Source organism: Eleutherodactylus coqui, chromosome 3 (genome assembly GCF_035609145.1).
Source record: "Eleutherodactylus coqui strain aEleCoq1 chromosome 3, aEleCoq1.hap1, whole genome shotgun sequence".
Classification (NCBI taxonomy): domain Eukaryota; kingdom Metazoa; phylum Chordata; class Amphibia; order Anura; family Eleutherodactylidae; genus Eleutherodactylus; species Eleutherodactylus coqui.
Window position 1 is genome coordinate 157,194,964 of NC_089839.1, and position 20,872 is coordinate 157,215,835.

General features: G+C 42.6%; 1 protein-coding gene across 1 annotated transcript in view; it reads left to right on the forward strand.

Annotated features, from left to right (window-relative positions):
* Nucleotides 1–20,872, forward strand: part of CACNA1I (calcium voltage-gated channel subunit alpha1 I) — a 459,267-nt gene that overhangs the window by 331,022 nt on the left and 107,373 nt on the right. The window contains exons 23-25 of the mRNA XM_066596427.1: nt 10,180–10,372; nt 18,242–18,393; nt 20,032–20,141. Of these exons, the coding sequence (XP_066452524.1) occupies nt 10,180–10,372; nt 18,242–18,393; nt 20,032–20,141 (455 nt within the window). The remainder of the gene's footprint in view (nt 1–10,179; nt 10,373–18,241; nt 18,394–20,031; nt 20,142–20,872) is intronic.

Below are 20,872 nucleotides of genomic sequence, written 5' to 3' on the forward strand. Positions count from 1 at the left end.
ACTTCTGTAAATGCAATTTTTTTTCTCGGGTATTCAGAAACTGCTCAAAGCAATAAAAACAAAAGTAGTCATTTCTGACAGCAGAAACCACTTCAAAACCAAGAGACAATTTTTGGAAGGAAGGGAGCAAGCATTATATGTTATTTTGTATATGTATACATCAAAGACTGTATTTTGTTTTTGACTATAAGATGCACTTTTTAGCACATTATTATATAGTGAACTTTCCCAACCACAGGTCCTCCCGAATGCAGTAGAGCACATTTAAGGGGTTGATCAAGTTGTACCATTTCTGGACAGCCCATTCCCCATGCACTAACATAACAAACTGTGGTACACTCACCTCTCCCCACTCCCGCTGTGTCCTGCCACCGTGTTGGCCCCCGATCCAGTCTCTGTTGACAGCTGCAGTCCCGCCGATTTGCTTCGGTGTTTGCTTCAATAGTTGAGCTCTATGCTTGATGAAAAAGTTACTGTATGTCTTTGAAACGGACGCTTCGTACCATCAATTCCTAATGGGATGAGTTCTCTGTTAGGGACTAATTCACTTAAGCTTACGGTTCTTTAATTTTAAAGAGTGTCTCAGTTCTCAGCACAGCTGTAGAAATACTGAACATCACGTGTGAAAGCTAAAGAGAAGATATAGCCTCGCTGCTAACAGAGTTTTCCAGTACACTTTAGACCCCTTGATGTCCAACTTGCTTCTCTCTAAGTGAAACTAAAACTCCCAGCAGGCTGGACATGAAAGTTCCAACAGCTGGAGAGCCACAGATTGGAGACCACTGCTGAAGACAATGAAACATGATTACCGTGAGGAACAAGGCAAAACTTTCTTGATTTTAATAAACTTTTTTTTTAAATTCTTACTATACAGAATAAAGTATTACATATTTTTCACAATAGAGCCTAAAAAGCTTTTTTGACAACTCTTTGAGCTTGTTACTCAACCCATAATCCCCACAATTAATTAGGAGCATTTCAATGTAAGCCAATAACATAACTGAGGACATTTGCTTGCAATACTTGTGTCTGTGAACACGATTTACAGTAGGTAGGTTGAAGGAGAAAGTCCTTCAAGTTCAACATTTCACAGTCTCAATGGTTTGATCCAGACAAAGGAAAATTAAAGGTATTTACAATATCAGAAAAAACCTGGCTGTCTTCTTCCAGGAACAGCGCCGCACCTGTTCATGGTTGTGTCTGGTATTGCAGTTTAGCTCTATTGAATTAACTGGGGATAAGCTGTAATACCACACATATCCTGTGGACAGGTGGAGTGCTATTTTGGAAGAAATCAGCAATGTTTTTCTAAAACTGTAAAACCTCTTTAATTGCAGCTGACCTGATCACTAGCCATTAGCAATTTAATTTGTAATTTTTTTTTCGCCTTTTCTACTGGTTTTGATAGAGCATGTCAAAGTTTGACTACTGTCACTGTAAAAAAATGATATTTTATATTAAATGACTTGGACACCTTTGGGGCATTACAGATTACAAAATGTGTAGTGTTTGATTTCTGCAGCTTCTACATATCACTGTATATAGCAAGTTGCAGAAAGCTTCTCCCTTCAGATCATTTAGTGTGCTGGACTGAGGCTTTTTAATGAGGACAAATTTTCCAGTCTTATGGCTCAGTCAGACAAGCATTTTTTTTGCGCGCCTATGTGCGCAAAAAAAAGCACTTCACGAATGTGCAAAATGTGCCTGACCGAAGCACCCTCCTTTTTTTTGACATGTGCCCAAACTAGTGTGTGCAGGCTTTCAACAAGCAAAGTTTCAGATGCCCATTCACTGAAGCAGCTGTGCTTGTAGAAGCGCAGCTGCTCCATGAAGGTCCCCTCATGACTAAATACTGTGACAGAACTGTCACAGTATTCAGTGATGATGGGTCTGCAGCGGTGACAAAAGAATTCCCTGCCTGTCACAGCTGCGGCAGAGGTCCACAATACTATCCCATTGCTTTTAATGCGCTGCTGCCACCCCATTGAAAGCAATAGGGTGAAAGCAATCCCTACAGTGATGATTTTCGGAAGGGGTGGCTTGAAATATAAGTTCTACCTGGAAAATCATCCCTAGCTGTTAAAAAGAAAAAAAAACTTAACTCACATAGAAGCGCTGTCCATCTCTTCTCCCCATCCCTGGCAGCCCACATCTGTATTTTGATGGCCGGGATTGAAAAATCCCCGCCTCCAGAAAGCGCTGCCTCTGATTGGCTGAACGCTGTGATGCATCAGAGGCAGCGCTCAGCTGTCATTGAATGGCTTATTGGTCATAGCACTTAGCCAATCAGAGGCAGTGCTTTCAGATTTTTCAATCCCCGGCCATCAGAATACAGATGAAGACTGCTGGGGACGGGGAGAAGAGCCAGACAGCACTTCTAGGTGAGTTAAGTTTTTTTTTCCTACAGCCAGGGGTGATTTTTTGGGGTAGGGCTTATATTTCAAGTTACTGTGCTCAGTGATGAGGGGACTCCCCGTGGAGATTAACGGACATGACGTATGTCCTATCTTTTGCAGGTACGAGTATTTTGCACCTCTAAAAAATGGACATGTGAACACTTTAGGAAACCAATGGTTCTAATAGATGCAATTATTTTGTGCATATAGGTGTCCAAAAAACATCACTCGTCTGACCGCGTCCTTAATAAGAGAGACCACACATTAGATTTGATTTAGTTTCCCACCTTTAAACCCTCCCCAGCTCTCCTGTAGCCTATCTTTTTACAGTGTGGAGCGCAAACTGCTGATGTCTTACTGCTGATTTATGGAAGGGGAATAGTGCATTTGAATTTTAGATTTCTATTTTTTATGAATTGTATCTGCTTTTGCAGCAGCTGATTGGCATTGAAGGTTACTGCTTAAGTTAAGGCTGATGTAGACACATAGATTTTCACTCGAAATTCATTATAACAATAAAAGTGAGCGATGGTTTTGCTTTTAAAAATGAACATTTTTAACATAACAAAAATCATTGAAAATTTCAGGCTTTTCAGTCGTTATATTATCTTTGTGTAATGTTTGCATTGAAAACTCCCCTAAAATCACTGGATGTCTGAAAGAATGTAATTTAACCCAAACGAGAAGCAAACAGCCGAACGATGGATTTTAGGGTGCATTCACACGACCGTATATCGGCTCGGTTTTCACGCCGAGCCGATATACGTTGTCCTCATGTGCAGGGGGGGGAGGCTGGAAGAGCCCAGGAGCAGGAACTGAGCTCCCGCCTCCTGTCTGCCTCCTCTCCGCCCCTCTGCACTATTTGCAATGAGAGGAGGCGGGACGGGGGCAGGGCTAAGTTCCGGGAATTAGCCCCACCCCCGTTCCGCCTCTCCCCATTGCAAATAGTGCAGAGGGGCGGAGAGGGGGCGGGAGCCCAGTTCCTGCTCCTGGGCTCTTCCAGCCCCCCCCCCCTGCACACGAGGACGACGTATATCGGCTCGGCGTGAAAACCGAGCCGATATACGTTCGTGTGAATGCACCCTAAAGCAGACTGAAAGACAACGATAAGCAAATCTTTAATGAAAACTGCACAACGGGTGCAAGACAGACACAACGATTATCGCTTAAACGATTGAGCGAATTTCGAGCGATAACACAGATCTGCAACTAAAAAGCTGTTTGATTATTTTTAACTAATTTCCATGTATTTTGGTGTGCTGAACACAAAAAATGTGAAAAAATCCTAGAGGTTAGAATTTACTACAAAATTCAAAATTCTCTAAAATTTAGCAAATGTTTCTAAATTTTTGGTAATTTTTTTTCTTTTAAGGTTTTTAACTAAATTTAAAGTCAAAATTACTATTAATTAATTCACATCAGTGCATTTAAGATATACAATGCCAAAAGAACATAACTTTCAAAGAAGGAACTTCCAGAGTGAGCTAATGGGAATTTCCAAAGTGAGCTAATAAGAACTTTTAGAGTCAGCATCGACATGTTGACCGAGCAGGCTCTGACATGCATGGGCTTGATTCAATTTTTTTTCTTGGTTCTGGCCTGCGGTATTATTGTTTTTTAATGCCACTGGAAGTATGGGTGGAGACAAGTTACAGGGTGCTTGACAGTGTGCTGATGCCCCCAGGAGCTGATTGGCTGCCATGAGAAAGGTCCTAGCACACCGCAGCAATCACTCTCCCTGGAGCAGCCGTCACCTCCCTGTGGTGAACAGCTAGGCGGCACCTGTGCTGCCGCTCTAGGAATCCTCCTGCTGTGAGGCTGTGCTCTCCCATCTCCACTGGCGAAGCCATTGCACTGTGACTTATGAAGCCACAGAGCATCTCCCCTGGCCATCTGCTCCCTCACAGCTCCCTCCGCAGACGTGTCTGTGCCGTCTCTCAGCTCTGTCCTAGATGCCAGCTCCCTGCTGCTGTGGCCGCCGACAAACAGAAAGAGAGGGAGTAACTCCCACAATCTCTTCATGTTAGCTCGTCATTCTCATGCTTCCCCAAGGTAGCGTTATGGCTCTGCAGAAGTGTATGAATTCGCCTGACAGTTTATGTTTCATTTGTGGTGAATATACAGTGTTGAAGCAACAGCTTAATATTACAGACTTTGTGAAAAAAGTATACTTTGCATACTTCGGACTAAAACTTGATAAGATAAAGTTTAGGCGCCTCATAAAGTGTGCAAACGGTGTGTTGAGGACCTCCAAAATTGGTTCAAGGGTAAGAAAAAAGCTTTCCGTTATAGGATTCCTATGGTATGGCGAGAGCAAAAGAACCATAGTGACGACCGTTACTTTTGTTCATGTCATATGAAAGGGTATAATTCCAATTGAAGCATTCCATTTTATACCCCAATCTTCACTCAGCAATTCGACCCATCCCCCATGGCACAGATATACTAGTACCCAAGCCCCCTGCTACCTTGGAAGAGATACCTAGCTCCGATGAAGGTGGAGTCATACCTGAACCAGATGACGAATCAAGTTCTGACTTTGAAGATGATACAAGACCAAAATTTTTTTTCCCAGGAGATGAAAGATTTGTTAAGAGACTTGAATCTTCCCAAAGATGCCGCTGAGTTACTCGGTTCAAGGCTCAAAAGCAGGAATTTATTATTGCCAGGAGTGTCTTTTTCATGGCTCAGACATTGTGAAAAGGAGTTCATTTCTTACTTTGCCCAGGAAGACAAGTTGGTTTATTACATCGATGTCGAAGGTTTGATGGGTCAATTCAAAATCCAATTTGATTCAACACAATGGCGTCATTTCATAGATTCTTTTAAAAAAAGGCCTCAAAGCAGTTTTGCTTCACAACGGCCGTTTTTACACTTCCATCCCTGTAGGTCATTTTGTATACTTGAAGGAAACCTACAAGAACTTGGAATTGGTTCTTCATAAACTTAAATATGAAGACCATGGTTGGCAAGTGTGTGGGGATTTAAAGGTTTTGTGCCTGTTGCTCGGGCAACAAGCTGGATATACCAAATACCCTTGTTTTCTGTGTCTATGGGAAAGTCGAGACCGACAAAATCACTGGACCAAGAAGAGTTGGCACCCATGCTCACAGTCGTTCAAGAAAATGTCCTCCGAGAAACTTTGGTACCTCCACACAAAGGTTTTCTACCACCTCTCCATATAAAATTGGGATTGATGCAGCAATTCGTGAAATCACTTCCAAAAGATGGAGAATGCTTCAAATATTTGCTCACCAAGTTTCCAGGCCTCTCGGAGGCAAAATTGAAAGAAGGTGTGTTTGTCGGACCAGACATTAGAAGGCTTATAGCTGATCAAGAGTTTGTCAAAAGGTGAATTGCATTTAAAGAGGTCGTAGAGAAATTTTTAGGCAATAAGAAATATCCTGACTACAAAAAGATCAGCGGACGAATGCTGAAAGCATTTCAAGCTTTAGGTTGCCTGATGAGTTTGAAAGTGCATTTCTTCCAATCCCACCTTGACTACTTTCCTGAACATTTGGGAGCTGTGAGTGAAGAACAAGGTGAACGATTCCACCAGAACATTAAAGAGATGGGAAGAAGATATTGTTACGGGTGCTGCTGGGATCTGTAGTTCTAAGCTTCCTAGCAGCACAGCCCTCACAGGGTTAATTGATTGAGCTGGCTAAGTGTGGTACTTCCTGCTAGCCAATCTCCTGGGTATGTGCTCACATATAAACTCAGCTCCTGGTTAGTCTCTGTCTGGTTTTCAGGGTGAACAGTCATGATTCCTTGTGTGTTGAAGTTTGCTGTGTGATCTATGTTTTGCTGGTTCATGTCCATTTGTTCGTTTATTTTCTGTCAGTTTTGTGTCAGCTTGCTGTGTGACCTGCTATCTGTGCCCTGTCCTGTTGCAGCATTCTGTGTGAACTCTGTCCGGCTCTTCTGGACTCCTGGTTAGTGTAGGGATTAGCGGTATATCCAGGAGCCGTGAAGTGGCCTGCTAGCTTTCACGTTTTGTACAACATGTCAACTAATACCTGGTATTTATATTCAGCTTATCATCTTTTACTAGTGGTTGCATTTTGGCTGCTGTATGCTGTGTATTCTGGCTCTGTGTGTCCTGTTGTTCAGTCCCTGTCATGTGGCATGTGAATGTGTCCTGTTCTAGTGTGTGGCTCCTAGGATGAGCTAGGGCTCAGATCCGAAGACCGCTGGGCTGCCCCTATTGGGGCAATGTCCCCACTTAGGTAGGGCCAGGTCAACCTCCCGGTAGCACAGGGTCACTTGCTTGAAACCCGTGTGACCCTGGTGCAACCTGTGTGCATGCATCCTTCCCTCTTTGGGTACGATTGTGTGGACCCCGTGCTTATTTTGCCCACACGGTCGTAACAGATACCAAGGAAAATGGAGCATTACAATGATGGCAGACTACTGTTGGATACTTCAGAGAGACATTCCAGATGCTACTCACAAGCGTAAATGTACCAAGAGGAGCCTCAAAGAGAAGAAACGAATTTAGTGTTTTAGTGAGCTCATTTCAGTTCAAAAATGATTTCCATGTAAAATTTGTAATGAAAAATTAATTTTATGTCTATTTTCATTTATTTTGAGGTATTGCCTTATTAAACATAGATAACTGAATTGTCAGGAAACGTCATGTCCTATGACAAAACGGAGGACATTTTCGGATTTAGCATACCGAAAAATATAAAGATAATGTGGGATAACCAAAACAGCTCTGAAAAAATGTTTTTTTAGCAGACCTGTGTAATCGTTGTGTCTAAATGGGGTGTCAGGCTGCCTTCATACAGGCAGTAAACACTGTGGAATCGCTGAGGATATCTTGCAGTGTTTACAGTATAAGGCAAATGAATGAGATTTTACAAATCATGGATTATTTTCTGCTGCAAGAAATTTGAAAAGCGCTGCGGTTTACAAACCTATTTATGTTGCGGTACCTGCGCATCTTCTTCAGATTTTTGCTATAGAGATCGATGGGTAACCAAAAAATTGCACCATAGTCCACAAATAGAATATTGTTGCAGTTTTTGCAGCTTTTCCACTGCAGAAATGCTCTGAATTCACTTGAAAATCCGCATTTGATGTTTTTAATAATTTTTGCCACTATGACCTCAGAAGCAGGAACTACCGCTACCAGATCACAAAAACACAGCACATTCCGCAGCAGAAAATCCACACCTAAGGGCTCCTATACATGGGCATATTTGCACGTTTTTGCTTGCGGAAGTATGCTTGTGTAAACTACATGCTTTAGAATTCATTAATTTTAATGGGTTTGGTCACATTACTGGTTTTTGCTCACACATTTCAGTTGGGTGAAAAATATGCGACATCCTCTATCTATGTGCACACTAAGGCCCCATTGATCATGCAAGAAAAAATGCGTAATTGCGCAACCACCTGTCAGAACGCTACAAAGTTTGCAGCTAATTCCGGTGAAGGCATGGCATCTATCTTAGAGATGCATTAGGATAAACTCATTTTGGAGTCTCAACTAAGTATAGATGGAGATCAATCAATTGATCATCAATTTAGTTGAGCACTCTGGGACCACAGAGGATGAACCCGGAACCGCTGACTCCTCTTTCTAGGAGCAACCCCCGCCATCTCACGTGACTGCCCAAATCTGCGCGAAAGCAGCTAAGGCAAAAGAACATTCTCCTCACCAGATGACATTTCCAACCTCAGCTACTCCCTCACAAACCCAGAAGCCCCGCAGGATGGCGTCACGCTGCACATGTGGACTATTTATGGATGATTACAGGGGGCTGGGTCAATGATGAGAGTATGATGTGTTTTTCTAACGTGTTTTTATGCGCACGCAAATAAGCAGCTATTGTGAATAGAAGAATTATATTTACACCATTACATGTGCAAAAAAAGACTTGTTCCCTGCGCAAATACGTTGTGCAGGAGCGAGCATATTTGTGCTGATGCCCGTCTGCCGGAGGCCTGAAAATTCAATTAAATATACAAATTCTGCAACAAAAAACATAGCACATTGACTCTGGCAGTCTGCAGAAACGCAACACAAATTCCGCAGCAGAAAGTCTACAGCTAAATGTTCCTGTGTAGGGGTTCTTTTACTAGTATACCATGTGAACCATTGGATTCCAATGCATTTATTCACATGGGCAATTTTTGATCGCATGAAAAAAATTGCACTGTCAAAACTTCAAATTGGCGACTGCTTTTGGTCGCTGATTTTCTTGCTGTGTCAAAAGATAGGTCTTAACTAGAGATGAGCGAGTATACTCGCTAAAGGCAATGCTCGCTCGAACAATTGCCTTTAGCGAGTATACTCGCTCATTTCTAGTCTTGACCTATCTTTTAATGAAAATCACTGAAAGCTCCCATAGACTACTACAGGAGCTGAAAAAAGAGAGGGAGGGAGTTTACCTGTGTCTAGTACTCAGAAAAGATGACAACTGGCTCTATTAAAATATTGGAAGTCAATTTTAGGATTTCTGCCAACCGACGGAATTCCGCGCTGCAGCGTATTTTTTCCATGATACACCCATGTGAATGGACGAGAAAACTCTAATTAAGCTTGGGACTCGATCACAGCTATTCCTCAATGATGTGCTTTTCGGCCGCGGCGCGGGCAGCGTACAGTGCATTGCCCGTGTGAATGAGGCCTTAAAATGAGCACTTTAGTTTTGTTCCAATCACAAGGTCATTATTAATAAGTAATGAAAAGAACTGGACTTAATTTAAAACGTTGTGCTACCTCACTGCTAACCATAACCCATTTTGAGAGTATACCATCTACAGTCACTCTAAGATCAGCTCTCTACGAGCGTATGCACAAAACTGCTCCCATTGCAATGTTGGTGCACCATGAGGGATCCCTTTTTGCATACATTTTAGCACATTTTACTGTACTTTCACATGAGCGTGGGACAAACCTGTGCCATGATTAAAAAAGCTGCGCAGCCATTTAGTCCCCAATGTGTTCATTTTTCCGCAAAATTGCGCAGCATAATGTGCACTTGCACGGCGATAGGGTGCTCATTTGCACCCCACCTCATGGGGGACTTTGGTGCACAAATGCGCACAAAGATAGAGCATGCTTCATATTCTTTTTTTTGTGAGCGGAATACGCACACAAAAACATATAATGAGAGAGAACACATTGATAACAATGGGTTTTATTCTCTGCAGATTGCGCATGCCAATTTTGTGCATACAAATGCGTGCTCATATGTCTGTGGGAAACCACCCTTGGGCCGGCTTCACACAGACATATTTGTGTGTACAATGCGCAGAGAATTCATTCTCAGCTCCGTATTTTGCATGCGTATTTTGGCCACATAAAAAATAAAATAAAACATGTTCTATTTTTCTGCATACTTGTGCGCCAAAGGTCCCTATAAAGGTCAATGGGGGGGGGGGGGGGGCGTAAATGCGTGTGCAACATGCAAGGAGATGCGTGCAATTCTGCTGGTAAGAGAACCATCTGGAGCTAATTAGCCATTTCAATCGGTGCGTTCGTTAGCTGTGCGCAAATAAACATGCCCTGCGGGTTGAAAAATATGGTAAAATGTACCAATACACATGCAAAAAAAGCCTTGTTCTGTGCGCAAATACGTTGCACTCCAGTGCACGCAATTACGCTTATGCTTGTGTGAAGCCGGCCTTAGACATACAGTATTCTCTGTAGCCATAGAATTACATTGACAAATCACTGAAGCACTTTGTTTAGTAAATAAGAGTTGTCTAGAAGAAGAAGAAATGCCCGGAAATACTTCTTAATGGTTTGTGTCTCTTCTTCTTCCAGCCCGTTACCAACCACAACCCCTGGATGTTGCTTTATTTCATCTCCTTTCTGCTGATTGTTAGTTTCTTTGTATTAAACATGTTTGTGGGTGTAGTAGTAGAGAATTTCCACAAGTGCCGACAACATCAAGAAGCAGAAGAAGCTCGAAGACGAGAGGAAAAGCGCTTGAGACGCCTGGAAAAAAAACGAAGGAGTAAGAAAAAGCCTAAGTGTTTGGTCGGTTCGTAGGCACTATAACTTCTTCCTATCTTCTTCCTCCTTCCTTCAGTGCCACTATTAGTGTTCATGATCTGCCATGCACATTTTAACTTTCAGTTTGTAGACCCTGTTAACCTGAACAGAGGAAGCTAATAGATATAAAAGGAGCAAATAAATAACCGGAGGGTCTATAAGGAAAAACATTGTACTCAAGGTCCTTTTACACCTAACGATTTACCGTTGGAACGAGGGAACGATGTCAAAGTTTACTGTTTATACAGCAGATACATCGTTGGCTCATTCATTCGCTAAGTTGTTCAGTCGTTCACATTCACTGTGAATAAAAACAACTCAATGATAATCGTTCTGTGTAGAAGGAGCTTTAGAAGGTCCCATATGCCCAATCTAAAGTCACATGTTGTCTGGTAATAAAGAGACAGCAATTTTATGGGTGTCCAATCAAAAGTAAGGTTATCATTTGAACTAAAGATACAGATGTGTCCTTCCTACCCTTTCTCTTGGCTGGATGTGTTCAGATATGTGTATCACGAGATGACCAGCTTTTCAAAAACAACATGATTTCGAGATACTCTGTCATGAGATCTCTATTTTATATATGTATTTTGTGTCCACCCCATGGTTGTGATGTGAATTACAGAATTCCATGGCTTTGCTAGCAAGTGGTGATATTGTGCTGACTTGTTTTTTTTAGCCAAATCAGAAATAAGGCCAGGATGGACATAACTGTAGCAGCCTCCACTGACAAGTGAATTACTAAAGTACTTTATGATAAAGTCTGCTGGTTTCACAAAAGAGCTAGACCCCGTATACAATATAGACTACATTCATCAGGTCAGGGGATAATAATGTGTAGTTAGATTTCATATACAGACCCACCATAGCTTTTATATATACAGCTCATGGGTTTAAGGGGTTGTATAGAATTAAGGCTCCTTCACATGAGGCTCCTTCACATGAGCGAATTTCATTCACATTTTTTTTTTGCACGCACATTTCCCGCACGCATGAAAAAATAGAACATGCTATAATTTGTGCACCAAAGGGCCTATAGAAGACTGTGAGGGGCGCACAGATGTGCATGCAATATGCAAAAACACATCTGGACCTCATTGGGCTAAATAGCCTTTTAAATCAGGGCGGGGGTGTTGAGCGCACATATGAATAGGCCCTGCATGCGCAAAAAAAGTACAGCACAGTGCACATACATGCGCCTTGTTCACGGTGCAAATACGCTAGTGTGAAGGAGCCCTTACAAAAACTTGACTGCTTACTTCCAAAATCAGAGTGACACCTGTTCACGCATTATGTCTAGTATTGCAATTGAGCCCCCATTGAAGTTAATGGAATAGAGTTGCAATACTACACACAACCTTTGTACAAGTATGGCGCTGTTTTTGCAAGAAAGCAGTTTTTTAGAAATCCAATATAACCTCTTTAATGCTGCCTATCAGCATTTACTGATGAAAAACAAATACTAGTTTGCTCTATGAGCCTTTACCGGGCTCTTGTGGTTACACAAAAACTACATAGCCACATATGCAATAGATTAAGCAGGAATCCTGTATATTGTCTCCATGATACGTTTAAAGAGGTTATCCAGTTGTAAATTATTATTAGCTTATCCTCAGGGTAGGTCATCAACAGTAGATTGATGAGCGTCCATCCCGACCGATCTTTGGACTTATGCGCACATATACTGAGCTGATTTCTGCGGGAAGCAGATAGCTCTGTTCACACTGCAGTGGCCAGGTTTGGTATTGCAACCCAAGTTTTAATTGACACGGATGGGAACTTCATCAGAAATCAGCTTGGTATATAAGCAAACTGGCACAGTGGACAGCTGATCGTGAATAGGGGTGGGTAGGTGGTGGTTGAGAAACTGACTCCTGCTGATCTACTATTAATGACCTATCCTGAGGATAAGCCATCAATAGTTTACCACTGAACAACCCCTTTAAATGTGATGTAGGTCCATGAAAAAATATAAATCATTTAACAAAAGAAAAAGGGGGAGTGAAGAAAGATAGACAAGGGAAGAAGGAAGTGGCTTGTAATCATATGCAAAAACAGTCCAAATAATTTGCATATTTTTCTGTTGTATTTTGCCCACCCTTTACTCTTAACCACTTCCTTTCTGGAGGAATTTGCAAACCAGCTGCAAACTTTCTCTGGCAGTGAATGGGGTTAACTATCCAAGTTCATTGTCATGTTCATATGTTTTTTCCATTCATCCAGAACTCCCAGTACTTTATTTCATTCATGTACTTTTGTATGTGCAATCACTTTCCTGTTACTCTAAACCAGGAGTTGAAAGACACTTTTTAGCCCCTCAGGGTCTCAAGGTGACTTTCCTCACTGGTGAAAAAAAGAGCTGAACTTTACAAACATTGACTGGAGTGTTTGAGCTCTTTCTGATCATTCCTATCATTATGTACTAAAGCTGCCTCAGGCGCTGACACATTCTGGGTCAATTGCAGACTGTATAAATTTATTGCCTTTAGGGTGGCTTCACACATACTATTTTCAGGAAAAATACTGCGTGTTTTTGCAACATTTTTCCAGCTGTTTTTCCGTGTTTTTTTTTTTTGCAAAAAGCACCAAATGGTAACTGTAGGTCAATTGGGAGTAAGCAAATGCACTATAAAGGCTGCCTTCACACGGGGCTCAAAGGCTGAGGAAATCCAACAGTGACATGTGCTGTGGAAGTTCTATAGCATTTACAGTACCAGCCATGACAAGGAGATTTCAGAAATCGCCTTCACATTGTGCGGAGAATTTCAGCGACAAATCCAAAGCATGTCTTTTTTTGCTGTGAATTTAGGCTGTTGAACTCAGCTCTTGCATCAGTGACATCAGCAGATCTGGAATAAAAAAAAGTGGCCAAATCTATATAATTTAGGTATTCATTTGGCCACTGTGGACTTGGCGCGCATTTGCTGCGGGTTTTCCTCTGCGGAAAGTCTGAAGTGAATATGCCAGGTGTGAAGGTGGCCAAACAGTGTGCTCTTTGGGGGCATTTTTCCTTTGTTTGGGTATGGTTTTTGTATGCTGAAGTTTTTTTTCATGCAGTTTCCCATAAGCTTCTCTATAGGATTGGAAACAATGTATGACAAAAATGCATTTAAAAATCAACACCCAATGCTTGCAAAAAAATTTATTTTTACAAACAGAAAAAAAAACGTCCAAGGCAAACTGCTGAATGCGTTAAAGGGGTATTCTGGGATTCAGGTCATCAGTAGTTGATTGATGGGGTCCGCTGCATGCGACCCCCATCTATCAGCTGATTGTCCGGCCCACTGTCCAATGCAGCAGGCTTGAGGCCACTAATAGTGGTCACGGCAGGAAGTAGGAGTGCTGGCTACACTCCTATTGAAATCAGTGGGAGCACTCTGCTTCTTTTCCACTTCCTGCTTCTCTTATGTAACGTCCTGACTAGAGATGAGCGAGCATACTCGACCGAGCTTGATGCTCGTTCGAGTATTAGGGTGCTCGAGATGCTCGTTACTCGAGACGAGCACCACGCAGTACTCATCTCGATTAAACGAGCACTGACCATTGAGTTCAATGGAGCCGGCAATACAGCCGGCTCCATTGAAAGCAATGGGCTGCCGGCGAGCGCGGGATGAATTGTCGGGAAGGGCTTAAGTATATAAGTCCTTCCCTGCAATTCATCCAGAAATGTGTAAAAATAAAAAAAATATATACTCAGCTTGTCCCGGCAGAACGATGTTAGCCCATTGAATTCAATGGAGCCGGCAATACAGCCGGCTCCATTGAAAGCAATGGGCTGCCGGCGATCGCGGGATAAATTGTCGGGAAGGGCTTAAAGGGGTTGTCTCGCGGCAGCAAGTGGGGTTATACACTTCTGTATGGCCATATTAATGCACTTTGTAATATACATCGTGCATTAAATATGAGCCATACAGAAGTTATTCACTTACCTGCTCCGTTGCTGGCGTCCCCGTCTCCATGGCTCCGTCTAATTCTGATGTCTTCTGGCGTTTTTAGACGCGCTTGTGCAGTCCGTGCTTCTGCCTGGTGAATGGGGCTGCTAGTGTCGGAGAGCTGGTCACCGCGTCGTCATCGTAGCTCCGCCCCGTCACGTGTGCTGATTCCAGCCAATCAGGAGGCTGGAATCGGCAATGGACTGCACAGAGCCCATGGTGCACCATGGGAGAAGACCCGCGGTGCACCATGGGAGAAAACCGCAGTGCATCCCTGGGAAAGGACCGTCGGCCATCTTAGGGAGAAGATTTTTATAACTTCATATTTCGTCAGATCGGTGAGTAGCAAGCGGTTTAAAAACCGCTTTAAATTGCTATTTTATGCCAGGGGGGTGACAGGGGGAATGGACTAATGTAAAATTTTGATGTTTGCCTTGGGACAACCCCTTTAAATATATAAGCCCTTCCCTGCAATTCATCCAGAAATGTGTAAAAATAAAAAAAAAATATATACTCACCTGGTCCCGGCAGACGGAGTTCAGCGCGGCCGGCGGCAGTCCTCCTGAACTGCTCTGAACAGCTGTGAGTAGTATTCAGCAGCCGGGGATTTAAAATCCCCGTCTGCTGAATGAGCTGCCTCTAATTGGTCACAGCCTGACCAATCAGAGGCAGATCTCACTAAATTCCCGGCTGCTGAATACTACTCACAGCTGTTCAGAGCAGTTCAGGAGGACTGCCGCCGACCGCGCTGAACTCCGTCTGCCGGGACAAGGTGAGTATTTATATTTTTTTTATTTTTACACATTTCTGGATGAATTGCAGGGAAGGGCTTATATATTTAAGCCCTTCCCGACAATTCATCCCACGATCGCCAGCAGCCCATTGCTTTCAATGGAGCCGGCTGTATTGCCGGCTCCATTGAATTCAATGGGCTAACATCGTTCTGCCGGGACAAGGTGAATATTTTTTTTTTTATTTTTACACATTTCTGGATGAATTGCAGGGAAGGGCTTATATATTTAAGCCATTCCCGACAATTCATCCCGCGCTCGCCGGCAGCCCATTGCTTTTAATGGAGCCGGCTGTATTGCCGGCTCCATTGAATTCAATGGGCTAACATCGGTCTGCCGGAACAAGGTGAGTATATATATTTTTTTTATTTTTACACATTTCTGGATGAATTGCAGGGAAGGGCTTATATATTTAAGCCCTTCCCGACAATTCATCCCACGATCGCCGGCAGCCCATTGCTTTCAATGGAGCCAGCTGTATTGCCGGCTCCATTGAATTCAATGGGCTACCATCGGTCTGCCGGGACAAGGTGAGTATATATTTTTTTTATTTTTACACATTTCTGGATGAATTGCAGGGAAGGGCTTATATATTTAAGCCCTTCCCGACAATTCATCCCGCGCTCGCCGGCAGCCCATTGCTTTCAATGGAGCCGGCTGTATTGCCGGCTCCATTGAATTCAATGGGCTAACATCGTTCTTCTCTGCCACAGGCACGTTGGACTTGATGATGACGTCATACCAGGCAGGATGATCAGATGATGGATGGGGCTCCCGAGTGGCAGACCCACCTACATCAGCTACTCTAGAGGATAGGCCATCAGTTCAAAAGCCTCGGACTACCCCTTTTGATTGTGATGTACCCCTTTTGCATTCTGCTTTACACTTTTGCACTTAAACTTGCTTGACAAGTTAACAACATGTATTTTGCACTGGGAACGACATTTACTGTTATTACTGATCAGATCTGAACTCTCATTTGTTCAAATTAATAGAAAAAAGCACACCTCAAATATTAAAGGAAGTCTGTCAGCACATGATAACACAACCAGTCATGCCCTTACATTGGCATTAAGATGGCAAGTCATAGCATGCCTTTTTTCCCTTGCTGGTTCTACCATCACAGATAAATCAGTATTTTCTGCTCTCTGCCCCACATGCAAATACGTGGTAGGCTGTACAATGGGGATTTAACTTGGCCCCAATATTTTGCCCTAAGGCCTCCTGCAGATGAGCATTAAGCAATCACGCCCATGAGAGCAAGACGTAATGGAGCCAGATGACATCTTCTTGCAAGTGTTTCTTCGCAGGTAAGTATCCTTTTTTGTTCATCCAAGCCCATTTTGAATTGACTCAGCAGCCCAATTAATCATCGGTATTAGTAATTAACACCATGCAATTGTGCAGTTTGCGAACCCCTATAGACCCCTATTGAGCCTTGGGTGCGCAAATGTGCAGAAATATAGAGTGCGTCACACATTTTTTTCACCCGACGGAAATGCAGGCACAAAAACGCTCCATGTGTGGGGACCCATTGAAACCTATGAGTTGTAATGGTTGCAATTTCCACTGCCAATTTTTTCAAAATTGCCCATATGCAGGAGGCCTAAGTCCTATTCCAACCCCTCCTCATGCCTGAAGACTGACAGATTTACAGGTTCAGAAAAATACCAATTGCTAATGGTAGCACTGGCAAGGAACAAATAGTATTCTACCACTTGTTGTCTTAGCGCTAATCTAATGGTGTGACTATTTAATTGGGTTACCATGCGCTGACAGACTTCCTTCAAAGGTTATGTCCACCTTTGCAACTATGTTTCTCACCGCTCTAATGGGCCTTAAATAAAAAATGAAGCCAGAATTATCACAAGACAAACCAGGCGCACTTAGTATGTGACAGTAAAATTACTGCTAACATGAAATAACTGCATATTTGCTGTCCTTATGATTTCTTATAGACTTGTAAAGTTTGACAATGACCAAGGGTGCATTTTTTTGAAAGAATGAAATACACAAAAAATGGTGATAATGGGTGTTTTCACCTGATATTTTGGTCTTTTCAACTCAAAAGGGCATAATGCAGCGCAAGTGTCTCAGTAGATGTAGGCTGTCATTGCATGACAGGCATAAGTCTAAGTCTTCTTGAATTACAAAAGCAATTGGAATGACTGGAAATGAGCAGCTCTATGTTTACTGTCTGGAGTAAAATGTTTTCCCGCTTGTGATCTTTATGCCGATGTCTTTTCTTTGCATCTTATGCTGTATTTTCTGCTTCATACATTAATACTCTTCATCTGCAGCTAGTCTACAAGTCAAAAGTATGCGGAAGCCAATTCTAATTTATGGACCTGGACAAGCTTATTGTTAGCGTGCATAAAAATACAATCTCTGTAGACAAACATGCAATTGTGCTGAACTGTTGTTTTACGTAAATTGCCAACAAGGAAGAGGCCAACATGTGCAATGTGAAGTACAGTATCCGAAGGTGAAGCAAAGTCACACTTCCTATGCACTCTATTTCTGGTGGAATGAGTCAAGGGAACTCATTTGGCAGCTTGGCTAATGAATCTAGGTTGGACAGATACCAGGAGACCACTTTACCCAAATGGATTGCACCAACTGCAAAGTTTGGTAGCAGAGAAATAATGGTTAGGATTTATTTTCAAATTGTGCCCTTTAGTTCCAGCAAAACTACATTTTTGAGAAGTGTCTAGCTTGCTTCAACCTGACAATTTCTGTGTATAAAGTGACGTCTATAAAACGATTGTTTGTCACATTCGATGTGAAGAACTTGACTAGCCTACACAAAGCCGTGAACTCAAATTCATAAGAAATTAGAACCAAACTGTGAGTCATGAATCCAACATCCGTAACCAACCTTCCCAATCTTTTTGGGGTTAAATTGATGCAAATTGCCAAAGTCGTGTTATAAAAACTAGTAAACACTGGAAATCAGATGTTCAAAGAACACACTGTATGAATGTTTCCATATACTTTTGGCCATGGAATAGATTACGATGCTGCTTCTTATATGTTGTATCCATTTAACAGTTTTTCATGCCCTGTTATATATCCAAAACATGTCTCTTTCTGCTTGTCTTTATCCAGAAGCCCAACGTTTGCCATATTATGCCACCTATTGCCCTGCACGTCTCTTAATTCACTCGGTCTGTACAAGCCATTACTTGGATATTTTCATTACAATTATCATTTGCCTTAATGTTGTCACTATGTCATTGGAGCACTACAGTCAACCAAAGGTGAGTGAAATGCCTTTTTTTCTATACTATTTTTTTATTTACAAAAAGACAGACATAGCAGGAATTCTTGCTAAGGGTTTGTTCACACGTTGCAGAAATGGGAAAAATTTGCACCATTTTTTCTAGTTGTGAACTTACCCTTAAAATAATAACCTGTTATGTTCGTGCGGGTAAATAAACACCATGCCCATACGAACATGACCCAGGACACAAACAGGAACTGACTGACGACACACACTTACCATGCATTGCTGTTCACAGAAGCAGATGTTATAGCGAGGTATTGATTCATATATTGGCCAAAATACTTAAGCCCACAAGCCATGATCAAGGCTCCTTGTTGTCTTGCGGGTCCCTACACTAGCAAGACAACTGACCCCAAGTTGCAGGGAGAATGGTAGGATGCTACCTAATAAGCAAGGCAATCACCTCGATAAAGGCGGCCCCGCACTGGAACCTTGATCCTGACTATCCCTCAAGGGTTAATACAGGGAACCAGAACAGACCGGCACACAAAAGACAAATCACACAGCAACACACTAGGGTTAGCATGCCAGACACACAACCACATAGAACAGGACAGTTCACTGCTCATGTCTAGCCACCTGCACAGACATATAGAACATGACACTGTTCACACCATATACACAGAACAGGACTGTTCACACCTAATGTCTGGCCACCTGCACAAACACTTGACTAGCCCCTGTTCACACTATTCATAGAAGAGGACTGTTCACTCCTCATGTCTAACCCCCTCCCCAAATACTGGACTAGCCCCTATTCACACCATATACACAGAACAGGACTGTTCACACCTAATGTCTGGCCACCTGCACAAACACTGGATTAGCTCCTGTTCACACCATATACACAGAACAGGACTGTTCACACCTAATGCCTGGCCACCTGCACAAACACTGGGCTAGCCCCTGTTCAAACACATAACATATGTACAAGCATGCAAACCCAACAAACCCTAGAGTGAAGGGAAACTAGCTTCCTCTTGCAGGGGGTGGATATTTATCTGCAACCAGACTGGTGGTGATTGGCTAGCAGGAGAACACCACACCTAGCAAGCTCAATCATTCCACACCTGTGGGGCTGTGCTGCTAGAAACCTATGTGGTACAACAGATCCCACCCACACAACCCTAACATAACCTATTAAGATGGCTTTGAAATTTAGAAGGGTTCCCTGATGATAAGCTGGTTGAACCCTCAACAATCAGCTGTAATCTCTGAGAAAACCAAGCAGTAAGTGTACAATTTCTCAACAGCGCCACCCCAGGGGAAATTAAGTAATACATAGAGGTGATTAAAATCAATGGATTGTCCATGAAATGTAAGGATGTGCTGGGTCCTCCACAGTGAGAGATACGCTTAGAAGTTGTCTGCTTTGACTAGCAGATAAGGGTTAATATTGGGCAACTCCCCTTAAATAGCTAATAGTATATTTAAAAATGAGATTGCTAAATCAAAAGAAAACCCTTGAACTATTTCCTGCTGTTTTAAAAATTACAGTAAATGCAATGTATTCTGTGGAATATTATATTTGGGACAAATTAACTTTAAGCAGTAACATTTTAGCAATGGAGGCAATTTGTTTAGTATGATGCTATTTTGTTTTTTCATGCAGTCCCTAGAAATTGCCCTGAAGTATTGCAACTACATGTTTACTACAGTATTTGTACTTGAAGCTGTGCTGAAGTTGGTGGCCTTTGGATTTAGACGGTTTTTCAAGGACAGGTAAATGAGCAAGAAGAATGGTTTGTTCATTTGTGGACATACTGTATGAACTGACATAATAAGGTTTTATGAGGAGACGAGGTACCTTGCTAGTAAGTTATTGACTATCAATAAATGTAGTAGGGTGGTTTCACACCTGCAATGGGGGTTCCGCTCTCAGCCTCCATTCGGGGAGCAGGAAAGGAGAGACCCCTCGGCTGAACGGCTTAGTTTCTGGACAGAACCGAACTGACTACATTGACTATAATAAGGTCTGCCCACTTTCCACCCAGCTGGCCAGCTTTTAGACAGATGAAAAAGTGCAACACGCACTTGTGTGTGGTTAGTCAGATTCAATGGCAGAGCGTGGCGGGATTCAAAAGGGTTGGATTGTGCAGACTTCATTCTGTAATGGTGCTATCGGCCTCAAGGGAATCTAGCCAATGCAATATAATTCTCAGTTTAATTCATAGTAATTTAGCCACTGCCATGCTTATGTGTACCTAGGTCTTGTGGTATGTATAATCATGTTGGCACTTATGTAATACCAGATTGACTCGAAGTTCGCTACATGAACATAAAACGTTTGGGGAAATGGTTGTAAATGTTTAAGGCCGCCTGTACACGAGCGGGTCGGATCCGGCAGCGAGAATTCTCGCAGCGGGACCCGACCCGAGAGCCTGCAGGGACGAGCGCGTACTCTCCTGCGCCTGGCGGCCCCAGCTCTTTCATGTGCCGGCTGCGGCGCAGAC